General features: G+C 36.6%; 1 protein-coding gene across 1 annotated transcript; it reads right to left on the bottom strand.

Annotated features, from left to right (window-relative positions):
• Nucleotides 1-1,739: 1,739 nt before the first annotated feature.
• On the bottom strand, nt 1,740-24,234 carry ABHD18 (abhydrolase domain containing 18). Its single transcript, XM_080343223.1, has 14 exons — nt 24,127-24,234; nt 20,740-20,859; nt 19,815-19,923; nt 16,453-16,537; nt 15,234-15,334; nt 13,347-13,425; nt 12,957-13,051; nt 12,136-12,153; nt 9,705-9,843; nt 7,637-7,726; nt 6,943-7,044; nt 5,078-5,456; nt 3,582-3,744; nt 1,740-2,600 (listed from the first exon to the last, which is right to left on the bottom strand). The coding sequence occupies exons 3-14, from the start codon at nt 19,904-19,906 to the stop codon at nt 2,549-2,551; spliced, it is 1,395 nt and encodes a 464-aa protein (XP_080199349.1). The 5' UTR covers nt 19,907-19,923; nt 20,740-20,859; nt 24,127-24,234; the 3' UTR covers nt 1,740-2,548.
• Nucleotides 24,235-24,366: the final 132 nt, after the last annotated feature.

Genomic DNA, 24,366 nt, shown 5'->3' with positions numbered 1-24,366 from the left:
ATTTAACATTAAAATGGATTATTAATAATACTTTCTAAGGTTTTAACCTTAAAATCTGGGTTAAAAAGTCAACTTTCAAAGGTTAAAAACATTTACACAGCAAGATTCTCTCTCTTCACAGACCACCTAATAGCTTCCTGGGTCTGATAGCTGGTAGAAATAGACTACACAGCTCACTTTTCCTTTTTGTTATTCTAACCTGAGAAATTTCTTAAATGCTTCTTACTGGGATTTCATATTTGGCAACATTACTTCAGTTACATAGCAAAGTATGATTTCTCATTCTTGTCTTTCACTATTTATACCAAAGACACTCTCACAAACATGAGTTACAGTAGCATAACTCTGCTTCTGTGAACAGTATGCCCGTTTGGCAAGTTAAACCTTGTTAGTAATATCACCAGAACACTAACCTCAGGATGCCAAGTTCCCATCGGTTGTGTAATTCCTAATATTGTGCGCTTTGAAAATATTTACTTTGGCATGTTATACTTTGCAGAGTAGAGAAGTTGATATTTTTTTTTGTGCTTACTTCCCTCCTTATAAAATCTTTTTCCTCTTCCATTTATTCAAGCCCTTTCCCTTGCCATCAGTTATCTCCCTTTCTCATGGCTGCAACAGAAATAGGGACATAAAGCACAGAAATACATTTAAAATGCGAGATCAAAAAAAGCTAGTGAACAGCAGACAATGTTCTTGTAAAACACCCTTAGTTGATGAATGAGCTTGTAAAAGGTAAGCCCCATAAATCCTTTAGTATAGTATTCAAGCCATTAATTTTAAAATTATAAGCTTACTTATATTGGATTTCCAATCTTCCAACATTCAATGCTTTTCTTATATTTAAATGTGCTAGTCACCTCACACGTGCTCCCTACATATATATAAAACCAACACTGTCTGAAGAAATTATTAAAACCTGCTTGAAACAAGCAGTTTAACTTCCAACAGAATAGAACTCCTTTTGCATTTTCAGTAAATCTATGTGTTAAATAATTTTGGTTATTACAAACTGTTGCGCTTCAGTTTCACCTGAACATATCTGATTTTCAAGTGAACCATGATTTCTTCCTAGTTACTAGTCCCGTCCGCCAGACTAAAATTCAAGAGAATATATGAACTGAGCTTTGTTTGCTTCATACTCTGCCTATTAAAAACCATGGTGCTGGCCTCAGAGATCAGTGAAGTGTTTGATTTGAAAGGTACAGAAGTCACATATCCTAAGAAATGGCTGGATTTTTCTGTTTGTTTCTGTGTAACTCTGGTCATTACTGTACTAAAATTAATATAGAAATGTTTCAGATTCAATTTATCTGCAAACTAGCTTTAAAATAATGTTACAGGAGATTACTACAAAACAAGATGTGGACAGACAACATACACAGCTGATACATGATGAACTTTTCATCCTACTGTAATATGTTGGCATTTTTGACCCCAAAAGATGAAACAGACTTTGGATTTTCTTAGAAGACACTCATAATACTATTTTTTTTAAATTTTCCCATCCAATTAAAAAAATAGTGTTGAAAAACAAGGAGCTAATTTAACTGTTTTGATAATTCTCAGTCTCATACACATTTTTATTACTATACAAAGAAACTGTATTTTGCATATCAGCACTGAGTGCACTTTGAAAAGGAACCTCGTTGAAATATTTCCAACAGGTCTTCATAGCACCATATAATCTGTTGTTGATTTAACTTTTAAGAATCAGACTCTTTGTGTGACTGCTTCTAAATAAAAATTATTACATTTTTATTTCCTCTAGCATTCTAAAAAAAAAATCTAGGCGTATATGTTATCCAGTTGCATGTATGTAAAAAATTAATTACTAGATACTCCCATTTTCACTTATTCTAGTCTCTGAAACTGAACCATGAATGGCTACATGATTCTGGAATGGCACGGTTTAGTTCAGTGGCAGAAAAATATTGAATGAAAATGTCTCTCACCCTTCATTAATTTTGAAAGTCTCTTTTTGCAAGATTGGATGCCGGCCCTTCTATTAGAGCTCATTTTCAATTCATAATAGAGAAAATCAGTGACAAATACAAGAGTTTGAGTGCTGGCAAAACCACAGTACAACACAATAAGAATAGCAAGGGGACAAGGAAGCAAGAGGAAACCAAGGTACCTGGAACAAACTGGAAATACACTAAATGCAGGACGGCATCTTAGCCCTACAGCAAATATTTCATTCTTTCAATACTTAGATTGCTCTGTTTTCAACTTATACACAATTCAGAATTTATTCAGAATTAAAGGAATACACAATGTGATTAAACATGAAGTACATGAACCATTCATACATTAACAAATGTATTGCTGCCATTGCTTTTTTTCCACAGGTAAAGCTGAAGTGTGTCAGAATAGCATTTGATTGAAATAAAAGTAACACTGGTACTTTACCATTTTTGATAATTGTTACCTACAATAGTCAAATCAGTGACCATCTACTCAACATTGCAAGAGGCTTGTTTTCCAAATAGGAGTTCCAGTAAGCAGAAGTACAAATGAGATCAGTTTGAATACATTATGAAGGTTTTTAAACTGCGTATTTCTGAAGAAAGCGGTCAAATGCATCATAAATTGCTTGTCTAAAACAAGAAAAAAAAGAAGATTATTTGTATAATTTAGGAAAGGCAGATATAAGTCATGTATGTCCAAATTTACAAAGCTATCATCACTATTTCAAAACAGTATTCATTAAAAATGGGATATTAGGTATTCTTTTCTCCTTCACTTACTTCCGGGATCTCTCACTTCAATCCAGTAAATTCTTTATGCTTCAGGAATGAGTGGGACCGTTTACCAACTTTATAATGAGTGCAGATGTTAAAGGATTAGGAGCTTTCTACTCAAACATGTCAGGAGATGGGTCAAAGACACATGCATAAGTTATAATTTTTGAGTAAGTGTCATAACATAAGGCTGTAGTTTTAAATAGCAATATGTTAGTGGCTAGCATATACCTTAACCCGGTAACTTGCTATTCTTTTTCATTGTTGCTTAGACTTCCTAAATGGGATGCACACTCTTAATAATTCCTTTTATTTTAAAATAACAGCACAATTATTTAACTTTTTAAAACTAAGGAGCTGCATTTATTTAACTGTTTTCAGAAAGTCAATACGAAGCATTGCTAAGACAAAAATTCATGCAAGTACTACTGATACACAGTCAAGCTTTTAATTCTTATATTCAGTTGTGTGGGTTTTTTTAAAGACAACAATTACAAAAGGAGAGCAGCTGCACAGTACAACGTAAGTGGTCACCACCTAAAAATATTTTCTAGTGTCCAGTGAACAAACTAATGAAAAGCTCTTATAGGAAAACAAGAATGAGAAGGGTTATTCTCTTGCTATCAGGTCACTGAACAATCTGAGCCACATTTCACCTCATCTTTGCCCATAAAATGGAAACACTGACATTCTTTTAAAATTATTTGAGATCCCATACCTCGTTCTTTAAAGCAGTATTTGGTATTTATTCTTTTGAAGTAATTATAGACTTGATTTTAAAAGAAAAAATATGTCTCAACATTATGGTTTTAAGCTCTCTATTATTTTTAAACTTACCTAAAAAGTCCCTGTTTGAAGAGGTAGGCACTGACATGACCTCCATCCAGATACCTGATTTCACATCCGGGCCAGATTTCCTGAAGACTGCGCACCCCAGTTCGAGGAATATAAGCATCTTCCTTCGCTTGTACAACTATGATTAAACTTGGGTCAACTGGAACTAAAGAAAAACAAATCAAAATGTAATTTAAGGTTAAGAAATAGAAACGATTCAGCTGAAATTTCTGCTATAAAGATGCCCTCTATTGCTAAAAAAAAAAAAAATCTAAGCTTTAATAAAATTATATTGTATGAAGAGTCCAGCAGAATGTATCAGTTTTTTAATACTACAGTAGTGATGCCAGCAGTAGAAAAACAAACTAATCAATCCCCTTCCCGCCCTTAAAACAGAAAATTTCACACATTTTTGGGAAATGGCAGAAGAATTGTCTTTCCTCTTATCAACAGAAGTTTACAGGGTTTTTTCTGTCGACAGAAAAAAAAAACTTGTATAGCTTTAAGGAAAGCACTTAACTGGTATCTGTCACAAAACATCCCTGACTAGCAGTGATCAGGGTCATTTTCCAAGTCAATAAATCTATGCTAGTGTAGAAATCTTGGGATTTTTTAACATTTATCGGTGAGTACTGAATGCCAGAATTCAAAAACGAGGTGGCACAGGATCTCAGTATCCATAATGTTTTGACATTCACAGACAACTCTGTCAGAAACCTGTCTGAAGTCAAAGCATTTTCTAAAACATGTTGAGAGTGCACAGTTGAACCATTTTGTCGGAACGGACTGCCACAAGCTCTCACTCCAGCAAAACACCTTCAATCAGCTCTAGGGATAAACCACATGTTTGCTCTGCCTGTAAGTGGGCCATTGAAAAGGATTTTTCTGGGACACCAAGAAACCCCGGTTCATCAGATCTAAGGCTCACTGAGCTACAGCTCCCTCTATATGCTATGTCAGTCTTGGGAAACATTATATTCATCAGACTGCATCATCCCAGAAGGACCTCTGTGCATTTTATTGGTCACACTTGTCTAAAAGTATCATTCAAGCTTGGTTCTCAGCTACATGGGCTATTTTCTATCTGAAGTCAATATCACATCTCTGCTTTAGGGAATTTACTTGAAGCTGCTTGAAAAACCTTATTAGCAGCTTAATTAGATCTAGATATTAAATCACACAGAAGTTTTGTTCTTTGAAATAACACAAATTTGCACCGGCTTGTATCTGAAAGTAGCCACAGCAAGGGAGAGAAAAAATAAGCAAAGATACCGAAGGGCAAATTTTTAATTCACTTTATCACAGGTTGGTCACTAAGAAAAAACAGAAAAACAATTAGGCAATGGGGTGGTAAATATATATTACTGAATAAACCTCAAGATATTTTCATATTTCAGCTAAGATGCCAGTAGGTCTACAAAATGGAGAACGAAGACACCTTCCCTCCCTAGTATTTATTCAGTTTTCCAAACTACACATTAAAACAAAGAAATACATACCTGAGAAGTTAGCTACATGGGTACATTCATCCATTACTCCTTTCATGAACCTTAAGGATTCTCTCTGTAAAGTGTCACTCTTCCTTATTTTATTTATCTTGTGTCCTTGTTGGCTTGATAAGTTTTTATTGCTATTACTACTGGTTGAAAATGTTTGATTTATGAACTGCATTTTAGGACCATCTTGTACTAAGAGTCTTTCTGATGAGGCACTTAGAGTACTTTTATTTGTGGCAAAGCTGTGAACAACTTCTTTAGATACAATCCTGTTTGAGGAATCAAGGTTGAACATTCTGGAAGTCACATCCACATCCTCCACACTGTCCACACCATCAGGGAAGTTTTTAACAAAGTCTTGTCCCATCTTGAAAGAATCTGTCTAAACAACGACAACAGGTCATTAACTAAGGGTTTCTCCTTTAAACCAGTTGGTTAAACTTATTTTTAAGATCAACTCAATATTATTACCAAAAAACCCCCAAACCAACATCACTGCCCATAGTACTTGTTATTTTCAGCCTGCATAACACTCAATTAATTAATTCCTGATCATCATAACCTCTTGATAATTTAATTCCACATTTCTGTCAGCTTATAATATGCAGGAAGTAATTATACATGGTAGCTTATGAGACAAGAGTTTGTCTGGTTTAAACTCTATATTAAACTCTGAATTTATAATTGCAATCATTTAAGCTTAAACTTCTGGGCAAATAACTCATAAAAGCTATGCACTTCTCAGGTATTTTTTCCACTCTCAGAAGAGGAGTAATGTCTTTTTGGCAAAGTATTAAAAAATTAACACTTACAGCAATTTTTAATAGACATGAAGAAACACAGGCAATAGCAATAAACATACGTGACTAAGTCTAATGTTAGGTTTAGGACTGAAAAATCTACTGCCTCTAAATGTTATACTAGGAAGACACAAGCTGAATATTTTGAAATGTTTCTTCTTTTCATTTTGTCTGCTCCATCCGTCTTTATGGAGTGTATTTTACCTAAGAATGGCAAGTGTCTAAGTCTCTGTCCCAGCCCGTCTTCTCCTGTCATAAGATATTTGAAAAAGGACTGTCACGAAGTAAAGAATCTTAGGAAAAAAGTTATTTATCAGAATTGGGAGGCGGCAGTCTTGCAACACACAAAAAACTCTCAAACAGTTATCACTCCGATGTAGAGTAGAGCTGAGGCAACAAAACTCTCCTTGGGAAGAGTCTTTCAACCCTACTCAAAAAAATCCAAGAAGAAAGAAAAAGAAATGTAGACAATAAATTATTTTTTGTAAGGAGCAAGAAGCTAATTACAAAAGCTCTACCTCACATCATCTGCCTGTGCAATAAAAGTCTAAAGCTGAGGGAGGGCTACCATCACACATAGAAAAAGAAACAGAGAGACTTAGTACTCTAAACAACCTAGAAAAGTAATTTAATTTTGCTACATATGAAAAATATTCTACAGTATTGAATATTTGAAAAAAATGCTTCAAAGGGCAATAAATCATGGTTTTATATTTACATGTCAGGCTACCGGCTTTCCAGACTACAAAGCTGGTTACAGGGAAATATTATCTAGAGTCTCAATGTTTTGATTGAATTTATTTTATGCTGCAGATTACACTAAGCATGGTCATGACAAAAACTTGTAGCAAGGGCTACACTTAACAGATATTATATAACCAAAGTACTAGCTTCTGGTTTTCAGGTTTTCCTTCAAAGTTTAAATTTATCAAAGGTGTAAGGGGAAAAAAACCCAGCTAACATATTCTGGCTAATTGGTTAGTTTTACTAGAAGTAAAAAGAATTTACATTATTTGTTAGATTTGCACATGTAAATATTAGCAAATAGGGAAAATAAACTCTACTTACTCCACAGTATTCAAGCATTTGAATGATTTCTTCTTCGTAAACAGTTTGTGTATAATACTGTTTTTCCAACTCTCTCCAGTTCACTGCCTTGCTCAACACACCCTAAGATTATAAACACAAGCGTCTAGTACACAAGTAAAATCGAGACATCATTCTAAAATAACAATATACAGAGAAAATCAATGTGTTTCTCTCTGTGACTTGATTTTTCCAGTGGACTTCTGCCCAAGTTTCCAGATAACCCTTAGAATTATTGGAATCAAAGCATAAGCATTCATGGTGTCCAAGCCAGTCTACTCATTCACCCACCCCAGCAGCAGTACTGAAAACAGTACTCACGGTAGTAGCAGCATTATCACATAACTATTAAAGCCAGGCTTTGAGTAGAAAAAACCTGTTTACACAGCTCGCTTCCTCACCTTCCCACATTCAGACCAGGACCCCGATTGTTGTCCTACAAACCAGTGCGAGCCTCTCACTTAGTACATAACCCACTGCAGTAGCTCAACGCTACCAACCTTATCATGTGTCGGACATCCTGAGGCAGGAAGGGTGGGGTTTGCCACTAGTCGCTAACAGAAGCCAAAGGGTGATGAAATGCCCTAACTGAACAGGTGAACGTGGCCAAGCCAAGCCTTTCAACTTACATATCTAATCACACTCAAGTATATTAACAAAAATATACATTAATTACCGTAGTAAAGACCGCAGAAGCTGTTGACCAGGAAAGACACGGAATCAATGGCAATGGTTTAGGCCAGTTTGTCACTGCCAGTGAAGCCATCTGGAATCAAATGCACTTATTACATATTTTAATATTGAATTCACAATATGGTAATAAAAAACATTCTCACCTTCAATTTATTTGTTTATACAGTATCAATCAAATACGCAGTGCCAAAGCAGTTAAGGATGGTGGCAATTGGATATACTTTCACCTATTAAGAAGACAGAGCCTATTCTTCAGTGATTTGTCTATCAGTATATATTGCTCTGGACTAATTTCAAGGCTGAATGGGCTTTTGTTCTAACTATAAAAATTCCTGATGGAATATTTATTCTGACCTTTTAGTTGTTTAAAATCATGAAAAGCATACATTAAGCCTTTTAATTAAACTCTTGCAAATTTATTTCAAACCAAAGTGAAGGCAATCTATGAGAAGGACTATTTCAAATTCTATACTTTTTTAATTTGTACACTAGAAACAAAGTATAGAGAAGTAATTCAGTATGTTAAGTGGACTGATTTTCTGTCCTTAAAGTTTACATTAAAAAAAAATTTAAAAAGAGCACAGAAATTCAACATACAGAACTTCCCTACATGGTATGTTCTGGCCAACTTTTATTTTAGTGCTCTAAACTGAACAAGTGTAAACCCCCCAAAACAAAATATCCTATGTCTGTGTCAGTTGTTCTAATAAATGGATTTATACAACTGAACTATAATTCTATTTTTTTTTAATAAAAAGGGATATGAACACCAGATATCCATGTTCTAATAGAAGAAAAAAAAGCCAGATTTTCTGGCTTCGTTCCACCTCTCCCCATCAGTAGAACTGAATTAATGCTACCTACATCCTGTTGTAAAACACCATCTAAAGACAATCAACATCAAATGTTATTTGTTTCCCTTGTTTTAAATTGTACGGGAACTCCTACAAGTCAGGACTAACCAAAAATGTATTTTCCTGGACAAAAAAAAATATAAAAAATTTCAAAAGGTTTTCCAAACTCACTTTCTCAGATCTTGCCTCCTTCTATACCCATGTTATATGTGACAATTGGTGTGGGTACAGTAGTCCATTATTCCTATAGCATTTGCAGAGCATTTGAATTGTCCTGCATGGTTAGTGGTGCATATACCAGTTTGATAATTCCAATCCAACTCACAAATAAGACAAGGAAGACACTTTTAACAAAAAAGTTGTTGTTTCAATATTTATGTAAATCAAAGGTGCTTTGTACATTTACAATGTTTAGAGTTATAAAATTGTGCTTTGGGGCAAAATAATTTTCCTTTCCAACATTATTTACTTAGGTCTTAACAACAAACAAATAAGGATAAGCAAAATGAAGCTATCTTGTTTTAATAAGCTTTGTAGTAACATCTGTTAATATGTCTCACAGACCAATGATTATCTGTAGAGACACAGGTAGTACTACTTTAAATGTCTATTAGTCTTTCAAGCATCTTACTAATACACTGCTGTTTTAGTTTGAATATGCACAGCGTCATACACAGAATGTTATCCACGTCACCACAGAAATCTTCTCTAATCAATACCAATGATCAAGGAAAAAAGATGAGTTGAGAACAGAACTGACACCAAAAATCATCTCAATTACAATACACCTACAAAGAGGAAGCATTTCATACAATGCATTCAAACACAAAGTTTAAGCAAGAACAAAGGAGTAAAAGAAGGAGAACCAGCAATTGATAGTACAGACCTTCTTTCAGAAAACAATGCTCTCCCCCTTTCTTGTGGAAAAAAACCAGAATTATGTGAGCTGCTTATATTAGTATTAAGCCTGTCAGGAGATGGCTGACAAAGGTCTCTGATTTGTCAGTACTTATTGAGGATTATACCAACTCAGCACCACAGAACACAAAAATTGCCAACAATTTGTTTCCCATGACTCTAAATGTTTATTTTAAAGTATTTCTGAGAGGATCACTATAAAATAAATTATTTCCATACGCTAAATGATCAAATGAGAAGTTACAACAAAAATTACAACAGGAAATATAAAAAGCTTACATGTCCTCCCATGGATATTCCAGTCATCCCTAGCGGTCCATAGCCTTCTCTCTCTAGCCAGTGCAAAAGAGCTGCCGATTCTAGAACAAGAGCTCCTCCCATCACAAACAGGTCCGAGACATTTTTTAAACATGACCGTCTTTTCTCCCCAGAAAAGGAAAATATAGGATTTATTTTCTAAGATTAGATTTTGACAGTGCTCATCATTCTATGCATACTTTTATACAAAGCCTGATCACACTTCCACAGTATTTAGAAGCTGAACTCCTGTTGATTCAACAGGTGAAAAAACTAGTCTAGATTCTTTACCACTTGTACCTTTTCATCTAAATGAGGACTAGAAACAGACACCTGCTAAGCTTCTAATATCTTCTTGAACATAACTGACAGCCTAGTCTTCTAGAAACAGATATTACCAACATTAGAATCTCATTAGTAGTAATCGGCTGTCTTGTAAAGTTACAACAGGTCTCTTAGAAATAGAATCAAAGTGATACAGTCCTAGACATACACTGTCCCATTGGCAGAAACAATCCTTTTTTTTTTTTTTTTATATAATTGAAAAATTGCACACAACCTTTGAAGAGCAATCAGTATGTCAGTTTTGGAAGCACTCAGTGTCACTATAAGACTGAAATTGTAAAGTCCAAAGTGTATCACTGTACTGAGAAATTCATGTAGTGAACTGCAAAGCATTAAAAGACAAGAAATAAAAAAGTATAAATCTCTTCAGCTGAACCATCAGCAGGACTCTCAAAAAGTGTGGGGAAAAAAAAAAAATAAGTATTTTACAGAGCAATTAATACACCTCTAATTTTGGGAGGAGGGCTGTGTATTTTCAGTATCACACAGTGAGGTTACAAGAGGCTACTGGCCGCTTCTGCCAGCATTTGATGACATTTGAGACACTCTGAAGCCCAAGGACAAAGCTCACTGTGCAAGTCACAGGAGAAATGAACATCCCTGCTGCAGAGCAGTATTTACAGGCTGCTGTCATTCTTTCCCACAGCCTTGTTATGAGAGATTCCTCAGCCCTCTCCAGCTGCTTTAAACACTGTTACTAGCATATTAACTAAAACCACTGCTGCTGCTTTGCAACCTTGTATCGAAGACTGGCAATTACTAGTTGGAGGACTAGAAGCCCTCTCTATATTATGCATATACTAAGCTGTCCAGTTAGACAACTGAGAAGAGAGTCAGAAATATCCTCACCAAATTATTTATTCTTCGGCATCAGTTCCTTAATAACTAGAAAAAACACAATGCATGTACTCCAGCACACACTCCCTCCTGTCACTTCCCTATAATCTCCCACTTCTAAATGCAGTAATAAATATATTTTTAAGCAGCTTTCCTATTAAAAAAACCCCCAATTTTACACTCATTTTAGTTGGAAAATGTAATTAAATATTTTAAAAAGTGTTTCTTATGTCAAAATAAATAAAATTCGCATCTGCTTTGAAAAAAAAAAAAAACAAAACTATAAACTATTTTCAAATAAAAATTTCCTCCTTAAAGGCAATTTTTTTAAGCTTTTGGATTTAAGAAATCTAAATAAAACCTAGGAAATCTAAAATGCTGCAGTGTGAGATTGTGCTCCTAGAGAAGTCCTCATAAAATGGACAGGTTTAAGAATTTCAGCTTCAAAATAAATCACCTTCTATGAGTCTTCTACTCATGTTAAATGTTCAAGTTCGGATTAAAAAGGATTAAAACACCAAATCATACTCGGACTTTAATAAATATTGGTACATTAAAAAACAACTTTGCCTCAGACACATATCCTATTGAATTCTGTTTACACTCCAGCAGTTCAGAAAACGTGAAAAGCAAAAAACAGGACTTCCTAATTAGGTTCCTAAATTCATGTTTAAAAACTGACTAAGGGAGCCAAGTCCTGAAAAATACTGAATTTCCACTGACTAATAAGCAAGAAACACCAGATTTATTTACATTTCTGATTGTAAATCCTTAAAATACCTTGGAAAAACAAAACCTTAGGAATTATAACAGGAAAATATACTATCTGAACAAAGATTATCCACAGCTGACTGAAATATAATTGCAGCATTTGTACACACACAGTTGTGAATCAGGAAAATAAACTGACACCTGCTTGCATTCACATAACTTGTTTGCATCTCACGCCATACTGCAATTCATCTTGTGCAGACTTCCCCGGTCATTGTGATCTCTTAACACAAAAAAAAATGACAAAGCAGCTTAGCAAAGGGTGCACAATTTCACATCAGCAAGTTACACATGGTCCATTGGTCCATGCCTGGGATTTTTTTTTCTTAATAAGCTAGCAAAGTTTACACTACTTTGAGTTTCTTGAGAAAAAACCAAAAGTGGTATTTTGAAAAGACAGTATCTATCAAAAATGGTATTTTGAAAAGACAGTATCTATGAATGTAATGGGAATACTTACAATTGATCCTTAGGTTTTCTACAGCCATGTAGAAGACTAAGTTAAAGAAAGTAAAACACACCAATATAATAACTGGCAATCAAAATAAAGAATAAAGTAAAATAAAATAAATAATTCACATAAATAGTACACTGAATAATTGAAATGTGGAACTTAAATTTCAAATGTTTCACTGGAATGAAATCAAGTTAAATGTAGTTTGATGATATAATTTGCAACAGAAGATTTTCATTTTGTTAGGTATATGGGCAGGAAAAAAAGTGTAACCAGAGATCCTATTTAATAAAACAGGGTAACAATGTTACAGAAGTTACTGATGAGTTGATCACAGGACCAAACTTAACTTAAAAAAAAGAAACAACTTAAATGGTAGCTGTAAGTTTCTCAAAAGTATCTGAGGTACCAAAGGGTTGCATTTGAGAAGGCAGGAAAGGCAACTTTTTCTTCTGCCTTTAATACATTCAGAAGTCACACAGTATGATGCAGAATGAATGCATTAGTTTTCACTCTGTCATGGCTAAAGGAATCATATCAGTACTTTGATCAGTACACAGATTCATATCAGAACTTTTACTCTAATGACTACAATAAGAAGCTGTAGAAGACATTAAAAAAAATTCAGAAAATAAATACTTGGTGTAAAAGTAGCGCATTACATTAACAGCGTTCCACATTGTGTTTCATGCAATGGTCATACTTTGTTTCTGTCCACTGAAAAGTCCACTGGAAATTGATCCACAAAGCATTATAGATATTATGCCAGTGCGACAAGTCTTCTGCCTTCTGGAGAGAACACTGAGAATAAGTGTCTTGCTTTCCACAAAAGGATATAATAAGGGTTTTCTAGCAGTAGAGAAGCCATACAGGCTTCTTTAATCATCGGGCGTGCCATTAACGTGCGTCTCCTCCAGAAGTGCTAAAGAAAAGATGTACAAACATATATTAAGATAAAATCATAGAATCACAGAACGGTTTGTGTTGGAAGGGACCTCTAAGATCATTTAGTTCCAACCCCCCTGCTATGGGCGTAGGGACACCTTCCACTAGACCAGGTTGCTCAGAGCCCATCCAACCTGGCCTTGAACACTCACAGGATTGGGGCATCCACAGCTTCTCTGGGCAGCCTGTCCCAGTGCCTTATCACCCTCATGGTGAAGAAATTTGATTATTAATTTCTTGATAACAATCAATTTTACATCTTATATACCCACATGATCTCCTGTGCCTGCTAAATGAATGCACACAGGTCTGTGCTTGCTATTCCATCTTCTGGGTATGATGAACTGAAATCTATGAGAAACAAACACCTATTTTAGCAAAGTGAGCATACATATTTACAAGCTGCGTCAGGGAAATTAATTTAAAAAAAGCCAGAATAAAGTATTCTCTTAAACCATACAGGCAAACTGCCAGCAATTCAGCAATATCATTTTTCATAAACACGTCCAGCAAAGAAAGGAATCTGAAAGTAGGACAGAACAAATGCCAAACAAGAAAAGAAGCCAAGCTGAAAGATCATGTTCCTAAAAAAGACCACTACCTCATCATCACAATGTAAATTTTGCAGAGTGGAAAAATGGAACTTCAGATGAAGAACAGCCTAAACACGTATGACTAGCTCTCCTAGGCAGCATTGCTATTTTTCTCCTGAGGGTACAACAGCTGAAATTGAATATTAAGATGAGCAATATATTTAAATTTTAAAAAAACAAAAACCCAACAAACAAATGACAAAACTATTTCATACACCAACATCAACCACTTAGTGTCTTTTGCTGCTACTGAAGTTATTTACAGTCTGACTACTGAGAAAAAAAACCAAAACACTTCTGAGCCACTAGGCCACTAGTATTTTCCCCACAAGATGGAGCACTGTTACCGACAACAGTGATACACTTCAGAAAAAATATTCACACACGGCACAAATATCTTAAGGGAAAACTGTAAAGCATTTGAAAACTGTAACAATGCTGTCCAATGTAACAACTAGCATAACTTGATTACACACTGTAAGAAAACACTGATAAGGAAATAATCAGTATACTCTATTTTCCAGTATGGTACTAATTAGTCCAAAGTTAAGAGACAGTTTCTTTTTCTAACCAATGGAGAGGTGGAAGAGAACTGATATTTTGACTATCAGACTTGTTCTGACATTTCGTAGTGTTACATGTTTAAGTACACATAAAAAAGCCAATCAGTGATACTGATAAAATTGACAATGCTAATATCAACTTAAAAATTAAACAGAAAAGTGTGTCATTTTAAGCTACTAAACAAAGCTTGACCAAAAAAAAAACTCCATCATGGAAGTTTAGCTGAAAACTAAAAGCAAACAGAAATTACATTGCCTTTCCAGACCCGCTTCTCAACTGCAAAGCAGTGTTAGTGTGAAACCAACAAAAATGCCCCTAGGTATCTTCTGACTATCAGGGATCATCCTGCTTTCTGTGAGGATGCTTTTTAAAAAATTATTTTTGGCTTGCCAAGTCAGGAGAACACCAGATTATCTTCCCATAATTAAATGAACTTACTACTTCAGTACATATGCACTATTTTTGTATTCAATGTGAATGAAAGGCTGAAATAGTTCCTTCAAATACAATATAACATGCTTCTGTCATATAAACAGCTTCCTATGCTTACGCAGCTTTCCTGCTACGTGTAACACAAACTGCTGCCCTGGCTATACATAGTATCCTTCATTTCTGGCATCCTGTTCATTTGGGGAAAAACAAACCAAACAACCACACACATCTCCCTGTCCCCCCAAATAAATTAAAAAAACAGCCCAGGGTATTCCATAGCTTTGTGCAATATGATTTCTATACCCAAAAAAAAAATCCCCTCACAAAGTATATACTTTGACAGAGAACTTTTTTTTTAAATTTACACACAGATTAAACTATCACATGAATAAGATTTTCACTTTTGAGATCAAAATACATTTCAACATGTTAGTAAAGAAACCAGTTTGAAATATCTCACAGACGATTTTTATTACAATAAATCAGTTTCACAATGAAACTACTTATGGACCATTCTTATTTCACTGCAGTACTAGTTTCAGAAAGGAAATACCACTTGTTTTTTCTTACCTTGCTACAAGAGATTCAACTGGCAGGATACCTGGGACATAATGAGCCAACGGGGAAATGAAATGCCCCTCAAGGATTTTACAGTCAGATTGCTCCTCAACCTATAGAGAACAGGATGACAGCAGTATATTTCATATCAATGTTTAACTTGCTCTGAAAGCCAAATACCAAACACCAAACATCTCTTAAAATAGAAGAATTTGTTACAAGATGAAAATGTACTTAAAAAAACAAAGCTAAGGTCTACTTCAAATATAGGATGTTCCTATACACATATCAACACAATCAAAATATCTGTTTCAAACTTTTCTTTCATTAAATGACCTTAAAGGAATGTAATGCTGTCCCATTTAAAATAACTTCAACAACACATACTAAATTTTGAGCTTTAAGATCTGACATCCCACTGCCATCTAGTATATTAATGGGAAAAACAAACAAACAGACAAAACCACAAACCAATCAGTATCTGTACAGCCACTGCTTTATTCTTTCAGTTTTCCTTCCATCCTCTGCTAGCAACCAACGTAACTGTTCATTTTCCCATCCCTTCCAACCCCATTTCACATTTTTGCCATTGCCTCCTAGTTCTATCCACATCAGGTTAATTAAAAAAAAAAAAAAGACATAAAACCCCCAGAAAATTGTTAAAGCATTTAGTTTGCCATAGCACTGCCCACCAGTGCATTTATTTGACCTTAGAATTATTCTTCATTTCTGACTCTCTATTCACACTCCTAGACTGAAAAGTCTTCAGGGCAATATCTCACCTGTGAGCACAAGGTGTCCTTTCCCCAACCAAGAGTACTCAAGAACTCACACTATATTGATTTTTTTTTTGCCTCTACAGCCTCACCACTTCTTCCCTCTCAGAAAAATTCTAATATCCTTTCCTTGATACAGGGCTAATAACACCTGTGAAGTCAGTTAATGTCACCTGTTAGAAAACCGGTGATCGGCAAAAGCTAACTGAATATTGTTAGAGGTACATTCACCACCCTACCTCTACGTACTCCCTAACCCAAGTCCCCAGTTGTCAATCCCAGCAGCAATTCATGCTGTGATAACATCAAACGTCACGAAAACGTAGATTCACATAATATCAAGATTCAACTCTATCGTATAAAAGAAGCCTAGTAAGTACTACATTGATTGTACCTTTATATACCATCAGGAAAATAAATTTAGTTAAACTGCATTGTCTCTTGCTTTTAAATACCTTGTCAATGAACACTGGGTAATCTTTCGAAACCAGTGTCTGGCATTTTTCCCTGTTTCCAATAATCTTTCTGAATTCAAATATTCTGTTGAAATGAAACAAGTAGAGAAGTTAAACTTTTAATACATATATATAAAATATACATATACATAATTTCAGGAGCTAAAGTAAGCCACAAAGAAAATAAAAGTTATGAAGCCAGCTTTGCATTTACAGTTTAATTAGCCTACCATAAACCGGGTATATAAGAATATTTTTAAGGTAAAAAAAAAAAAAAAAAGAAAAAAAAAGAAAAAAAAAAGGCTTAGGTACACTGCTTGCAGTTGCACAGCTTTTAAATTGTATTTACACCTGATATTTTGAAAACATTTTTCAGGGCCAAATTAAGACATAGAATCCTCCTACACTTATACATTCTTGTAGGTACATTGAGGCGACAGAGAAGGAACAGGTGAAAAACAGGCCTGGATTGCCAGCATCTAAGTGTAGTTACCAATGATCTGAAATCTAGCTGGAAACAAGTTTACTAGCAGCATTTAGTGAAGCTCATGAATGACACAAACTGGAGGGTGAGGTTAATAGCCAGTAAGTAGGGCTCCAGTTCAGAGCAAGCTGGATAAGCTGGAGGAACAGGTCAACAAACATCTTAAAGCTCAACAATAGAAATGCAAAATCTTGCACCTAGGACAGAATAACTCCATGCAACAATATAGGCTTGAGACTTCCCACGCAGGTAGCACCTCTGTGGGAAAAGCCATGGGGTTTCTGGTTGACAGGAAACTCAACAAGGGTTAGCAGTGCATCCTTGGAGCTAAGAAAAATCAACGGCACACCCTCTGCATTTAGCAAGAGGGCAGCCAGCAGGTCAAGGGAATGGGATTTGCATTGGCTGGGAAACAGAAGGCTAAGGGGGAAACGTAGTTGCTTTCTTCTGCTACTTAAATAGGCTGCAGAGCTGTACAGAGAAGATGTGACAAGACTCTTCTCAGAGGTATACATTGAGAGGACAAGAGGCAACAGCTCCGTGTTGCAACATAAGTTACTACTGGAATACAGTGAAAGATTTTTATTTTTTTCCACAATGGTAGTGGTTAAGCACTGGAAAAGTCTGCCCAGGGACTCTATGAATGATCTCCATGCTCAAGGTACTTTCAAAACTCAAATGGATGAGGTGCCAAGTGACTTGAATCAGCTACAAAGTTAGCTTTGTTTCAGGTGGGGGTTTGGACTGGATGTCCTCAAGATGATCCTCTCAATCTTAAATGCTCTATGGTAAGACTAACTTGCTCATTCTTATGGTTGTAAATACACCCAAAGATGCTATCTGACCAACTAAACCAGCAGATTTGGGTGTAAAGTACAAAACAATAGTATAACAGGAGTGATCTGTCCACCTTCACAACAACAAAGAAAACCAAGCCAAAGAGAAGAAAAGAAAATTCAGTTTATTACCATATTAAAAAACAAAAACAAAAACCAAAAGAAACCACACCACACCCTACTCTATAGCCTTTGCTTTTCTTACAAAGAACAGCAAGCACATTAAGTATTTCTGAGAAAACAAGGGTAAATGTACGAGACATGGGTATGGAGGTAGGCTAAATAGAGAGATGTTTTACTTGATACTAAATCCTCTAAAAGTAGTATATCTATGTATGTCCTCTGTAGTTAGGATACTGAAGGCTAGATCTTGTATGTGTTGAGGAATTTCAACACATGCTAATGAGTTGAGGATAAAGCATTAGGATATCAAGCCATCACATCAAGGGTGTGCACATTACACTTCAGATTACATCTATACAGCGTAGTCTGCAATATGAATCAAACTCAATGCTTGAAGAGATTTAATCACTACTTCTATTGGATCTTGACAGATCAGTTTAAAGAAAACAAAACAAAACAGCACTGTCACTGCTTCTGGTATGACAGGGCATATGCATACTAGGGAGTGGTACTCCCTCCTCCCAACAGCCAGTGTGAGGAGTCAGGAGGAGGTGGAACTCTTCCCTCTTCATCCTGGTGAACCCAAGCTGCTGGAGAACAGCTCATCTTCTTCCCATTCATGGGCAATATATAGACCAAGTTCTTCTTCTAGTTTTCAGATCAGTAGGCCAGCAAGCCTGCCTTGTTTCCTCAAAAGCTTTTGATCTCATGTGAGACTTTTGCCCACCCCCTTTTAAAAACAAAGAGCTGGAGCCAATACCATTCTTACTACCAGCAATGCTTCTTTATTGCTGTTTGACATTAGCAAGAGAAAAGCCTTGCCTAGTATTGCAACAGCTAATAGTAGAACTATAAAGCATTTGTGCTGAGGATGAGGGAGTGAAACTTCATCATATCTCACCAATAACTTACAAGTTATGACAGGGTTTTGATAATATTAAAATGTCTAATTTCAGATACATAATAGAATACAGAAATGCTGCAATCAAAACAAAAACCACATCTTTTGCTTAAACCAACAGAAGTAAACTAAACATTTTCAAAATCCAACACTCATTTTGCAGGGAAGTTTGCTACTTCCAGAAGAAAAATCAACTGAAGACAGACATATAAAACAATCCAATTGCTATTTCAAGATGACATGCTGTGAATCTAACAAATGCTTCACTTGGACTTAAAAATATCACATTACTCCACTGCTATCCACAGTGAACAAAATTTTCTTTCAGTATTCTTTTGTTTGAAATTTTCTTTATTGATTTTCAAATACATAAGAATTAGGTTATTAAATGCAGAACATATTAAGTCACTTCATTTTCAAACTTAAGAAATGCAAGTGCTCAGCTTCCGGGTGTTACTCTTAATAATAACTAATAAAAAATAAATCAGCAAATTAAAAATGCAAGAGAGAGTCTGAAAACAAGAAAGAAAATAGGTTTACTACTTAGAGCTAAGAGAGAAATTTCTGATCATATCTTACACTTTTAAAGCTCATTATCATAAATAAGTTACAGAAAGGTAGCAAGATCCTCTTCAGTGTTACATAGAACAATTCCTCTGCAAAAATTCAGCAAGTTTTGTTCTTTGACACTGCTCTTCAGACATACTGCTTGAAATATGTTAGTAGATATGCTTAAGCAAAAAATGTAATTGGACACATATACATTCTCTCAAGAAGAGCCTCTTTAGACACAGAAGATTTAGCAAATCCCTTTAAAGACTTGTTTTAAATCCAGTTCGTCTCTTGGTATGGTGGCAAATGATTTCAAATGATTTCCTTAACAGAACAACCTTTAGCTTTTTTTGCCTTTTTTTTTTTTCTTTTTTTTTTTAAATACAGGATAGTAACAATTGTTGGTACTTTAAGGTATTTTTTTAATATCAAGTACTGTTCATACAGTTATTTTTTAATGAGTCACCTTTTCAGATCCTCTGGCTTTCCCCATCCTCTGATGAAAAGTTTAGTAAGGAGAAGCCTTCTGTACAAGACATCTAATTTACTTACACCCATTAGCAGCAAACTGACATCTAGAAAAAAGAACAGATAAGAACAGGACAGTTAAAGGGGTTAACCTGAGTAGCAAGTTCATTGATTGTAACACAAAGTAGGTTCTTATTCTGGTATCTGTATTAATGAAAAGCCATATCATTTTAGTCCAAGAAGTTAACCTTGACATTCAGGTAAATTCATTTTAAGCAAAATGTGAATAAAGCTAATACAAACTCAAGCTTTTTTAGGAAAATGGATTTAAGAATAGGAATTTAACATGCCTAATAGAAACAGAAATTTATTACATAAATCGACGACAAGCCTACTAAAGAGGCACACAAGGTCAAAGAAGTACATCTTCAACCAGTCCTAACTCTATTTTACTTGAACAGACAAAAAAAAAAAAAGACTGGCATTGACCTCTGTCCTGTCTACACAGCTATGATGGCAAAAACTTTTCAGTCAAAACAGGCTTTCATAAACACATTTCTGAATGGAAGCTTGAGACAATATTTGGTTTTAAACTACTAGAAGACTATATCTCTAGCTATGTAATTATTTGTTTATATTAAAAAAAGAAAAGGCTCTCTAGTCATTGATAAAGAGAAAGCTGATTTTTGTAAGCTTCTCTTCATTAGTATCTTAAGCACACATCCTAACCCTTATTTTATCCCTTTCTTTCCAATTTTTACTGACCCATCTCTTACAGTTTGGAAAACACAGCTCCCACTCCCTTCACAGAAGAAAAATCCTTAACAGTACCATTTATCTTTTAGCAAATACACTAGCTCAAATAAAGCTAAAGCCAACAAGATTTTAGGCAAGCTCAGTATTCTTTTCAAAGTAGTACTTACTGAAGTGAACAGGGAGCCACTACTGTGCTCTTCCAATGAGGAAGGGAAAGAAAACTGTAATCTCGTTTCTTGTTAAAAAAAAAAAAGTAAAGGAAACCGAAGTCCAGGATCTGTGTATACCTACGAGAACAACAGATTTAATAATCAGACTTGGTTAGTAAGTTACTTCAACTTTTTTCTTGTATTTCCAGATCACTCCATACTAAGTGGTTTAAATAAATTATACTATTTTTGAGAGTTTTGAAGTGGGTTTTTTTTTCCCATTTTAATCCAAAGTTCATTTCTTTTGCCTCACTTTAATATGGTTATTCTTAAAATAAACTTGTCTGAATACAACATGACAGAATTATGTCAGATTAATAAATACACTCCTTTGCACTTCTAAAAATCCAATACTTAAGAATTGATACACAGAGAAAAACCCAAACCCTAGAGTAAGTTACAATCAAAACAGAAATTATAGACAACTTAAGGTACTTGAACACTAGAACAAGCATCCTAGAAAACCACAACAGTTCTGTGTTCAGTCATTACAGGACAGAAATAAATACCTGAAATCACCAGAGAGCCAAAGCGGGAACCTTCTATTTTAACACTGTAGTTTTTACTCTACCAGTCCCAAACAGCTGATTGCATAATCTTACTATTCTGATGCATATCTGCTTGGTCGAATAGAATCACAACCTCAATACAATCTCTTTCCTTGTCCACTCTGGAGATATTCATTGACCTCACATGCTGTTGGGGTGTCAGATGGGAAATGTTTGCCAGCCTCCGCAAGGTCCCTCCTCTGCTTTTTGGAGCAGGGAGACAGCTTGATATTTTCCTGGTGCTAGAAGAGAACCGGGTGGTAGAGAAAGGGACAGCAATACAGAGTGCACTCTATGGGCTGGAAAGACACTTCAGAGTGAATGCACACAGAACAATCTATACAGTCAAAAATGTACTAAAATTATATTTGCAGTTCTATTGGTATACTGAATACCAGTCACTGTGAGAAGAAATTTTAACAAATATTTTGATGCCTAGAGAATCAGCCTTGCACGTTTTAGTTTGCTTGGGGGTTTTTGTTTGGTTGGTTTTGTTTGTTTGTGGGGTTTTTTGGTGTTTGTTTTTAAATCCTCTCCAAAATAAAACCCAAATAAGAGAAAAAACAACAAGATATTGATTTTGCTATGAGTTCTAAGGCTGGCATGATGAGCTGTTGCACCAAGGGAATGCCAAAACAAGTTCCTAGAAAAGTAAATTATATTTAAATGCAATATTGATTGAGGTGAAAGGGCTCGCTTATGCTGTATTTTATTGTATTGATTGAATAAAGACTTCAAAGCAATTCAGGATATTTCAATTAATCAGGTTCAAGATTAAAGCACTACTGGAAGGAGTACAGGAAACACTGAAAAAAAAAATATTCCAAGTATGTGTCCTGGTTTTACTAAAAACAAGACCAGTTCTCTTTCAGTGAATTTTCCTTTCAGGTAAGTTCTGCTATGTAACTTCTATTTAGCTGCATGTTTTTAGAGACATTGTTCACTCCGGAGCTGATAAGGTGAGCAATGGTATGCAGAAGAGCCCCAGGTTTAGATTTCTTACTATAGCAGCCAAAGTTACTGGAAATATTTGCACATCCTCTAAGAGGGAGGGGCAAACAGAACAGGTGACTAAAATTGACCAACGGAGTATTCCATCCCATCCACATCATACACCCCTGCAGTAAACGGTGACAGTATGTGATGTCTGTTGTATAGAACTTCTCAGAAATATTCCTGAGGCACATTAAGGGTCATTCTCCCATTTTGTTTATCATCTTAGTAACAAAAAGGCTGGAAATGCTTCAGTCACTGCCCATCAGTGTCTACAAGGAATGACAATTACAAGTACTTTCATTGTCAGAAAAAAAATCCAGCTGCTGGAGGCTGAATATGTGTAACTTCACAGTAGAAGTAAAACGTTTATTTTAGCAGTGACAGTTTGAACTTGAGAAAATAATCAGCAGAGCTTGTTTCAGAACCAGACTGGATTTCCACCACCTGGTACCACATGTCACATCATGATCCCTTTGTAAGACAGGTCAGTTGGAAGCAATGACCTGACAAAGATGCTGCATAGTTGTGTGGGCCAAGAAACACTAGCTGTGTAACAAATATTCAATGAGTACATTGCTAACATGGTAAGCTTTACATGTTCTAAGTTGTGAAAAAAAATTGTGACAGATACAAAGGCACATTGAGAAGTGATCCACTAAAAAACCCTCTACATTTGAAAACAGTATTTTCCACAGAAGACAAGGAAACCTAGAGATAAATTATAAACCAGGGTCTTGCTCTAGGAAGAGTGTTCTTCTTTGCTTCCAGAACCCTCATACTTAATACTAATTATATTTTTTTTGTGTGTGTGTACACTTATTTCATAGAAACAAACACAAGAAATCATCCTAAATCCAATACATAAAGGTCAGTTATTCCTTTTATCCAGTGCACCCCTGAAAAGTACATAAAGACTTCATTATATACACAGACTACTGCTTCTACACACTAATATGAAACAGCTCCAACCAAGAAATGAACCTGATAGAGCCAGGAATACATACTTATTTTAAAAGGCTTACTGAGAGTCTTAACTTTCCCCTGTTCCATTACTAAAAAACACTAAAATAACAAGAACGAAAACTCTCTTCCAATTAACATCAGGTCACGCTTTTCATCTTTCCCTCTAGCAGAAGAGAGTAGGCTTGGAAAAAAAACAAAACAAGAGTCACTGAGCAGTCACGACAACGAGTCAAAAACAAGCCCCACAACAATTCCACTCGCTGGGATACAGAGGAGCCCGCGGATAAACAAAGGGGCCTAAGCCGGCAGCACTACGCCGAGCCGTTCCCTGCACTCGCTTTATCGGGCTTCCAGCGGCTGGGGAGCCCAAACCCAACACTCACGGGTCCAAAGTGCCGGGCTGCACAGGCGCTGCCCTGCAGGCAGCCCCGCAACCTCAGCGGGACCCGCGGACAGCCCGTCAGGACACCTCGAGCGGGTCCCCGGCGCTCCCGCAGCCGCGGCGGGAAGCGGGGGGCGCGGCGCGAGCCACCCAGCGGCCCGTTAACGCCCCAAGCCCGGCGGGGACACGGCCGCCCGCGCCCCCTCAGCCTCCGAGGGCTCACCGGGCACCGAGCCCGTCCCCCGAGCCAGGGCAGCGCTCAGCAGACCACCCTGGGGCTGGCAGCACGGACGCGTCCGCACCGCCCCCGGACCGGGCGCAGCCGTGGGGGTAAAGCCCCAGTGGGGTGCAGCTGCTCCTCAGCTGAGAGCCGCGCTGAGACCAACTGCCTCTACCTGGGCGGGCAGAAAGCGTCTTGTCCCTTTTCCTCCCGGCCACCCCACGAAGGTCACTCACCCGGAGGTCCAGCGCTACGCCCGCCCGTGCTCGGGCACCACATGAGCTGGCGCGAAGGGGAGGAGGAGGAGGCGGAGGGAGAAGAGCGGGCCGGGCTCACGGCGGGCGGGCACATGTGCGCATGCGCCCGGCAGTCACGCGGGAGGCCGCTCGCCCCGCGCTCACGCTCCTCACCCGCCCTCTGGCGGTGCCAGCGGCGGCGGGGGGGGACGGCCTGGGGGCGGATCCCGGCGCTACGGG

Source organism: Nesoenas mayeri (assembly GCF_963082525.1).
Source record: "Nesoenas mayeri genome assembly, chromosome: 4".
NCBI classification, from domain to species: domain Eukaryota; kingdom Metazoa; phylum Chordata; class Aves; order Columbiformes; family Columbidae; genus Nesoenas; species Nesoenas mayeri.
This window is presented reverse-complemented; position numbering and strand designations above follow the sequence as displayed.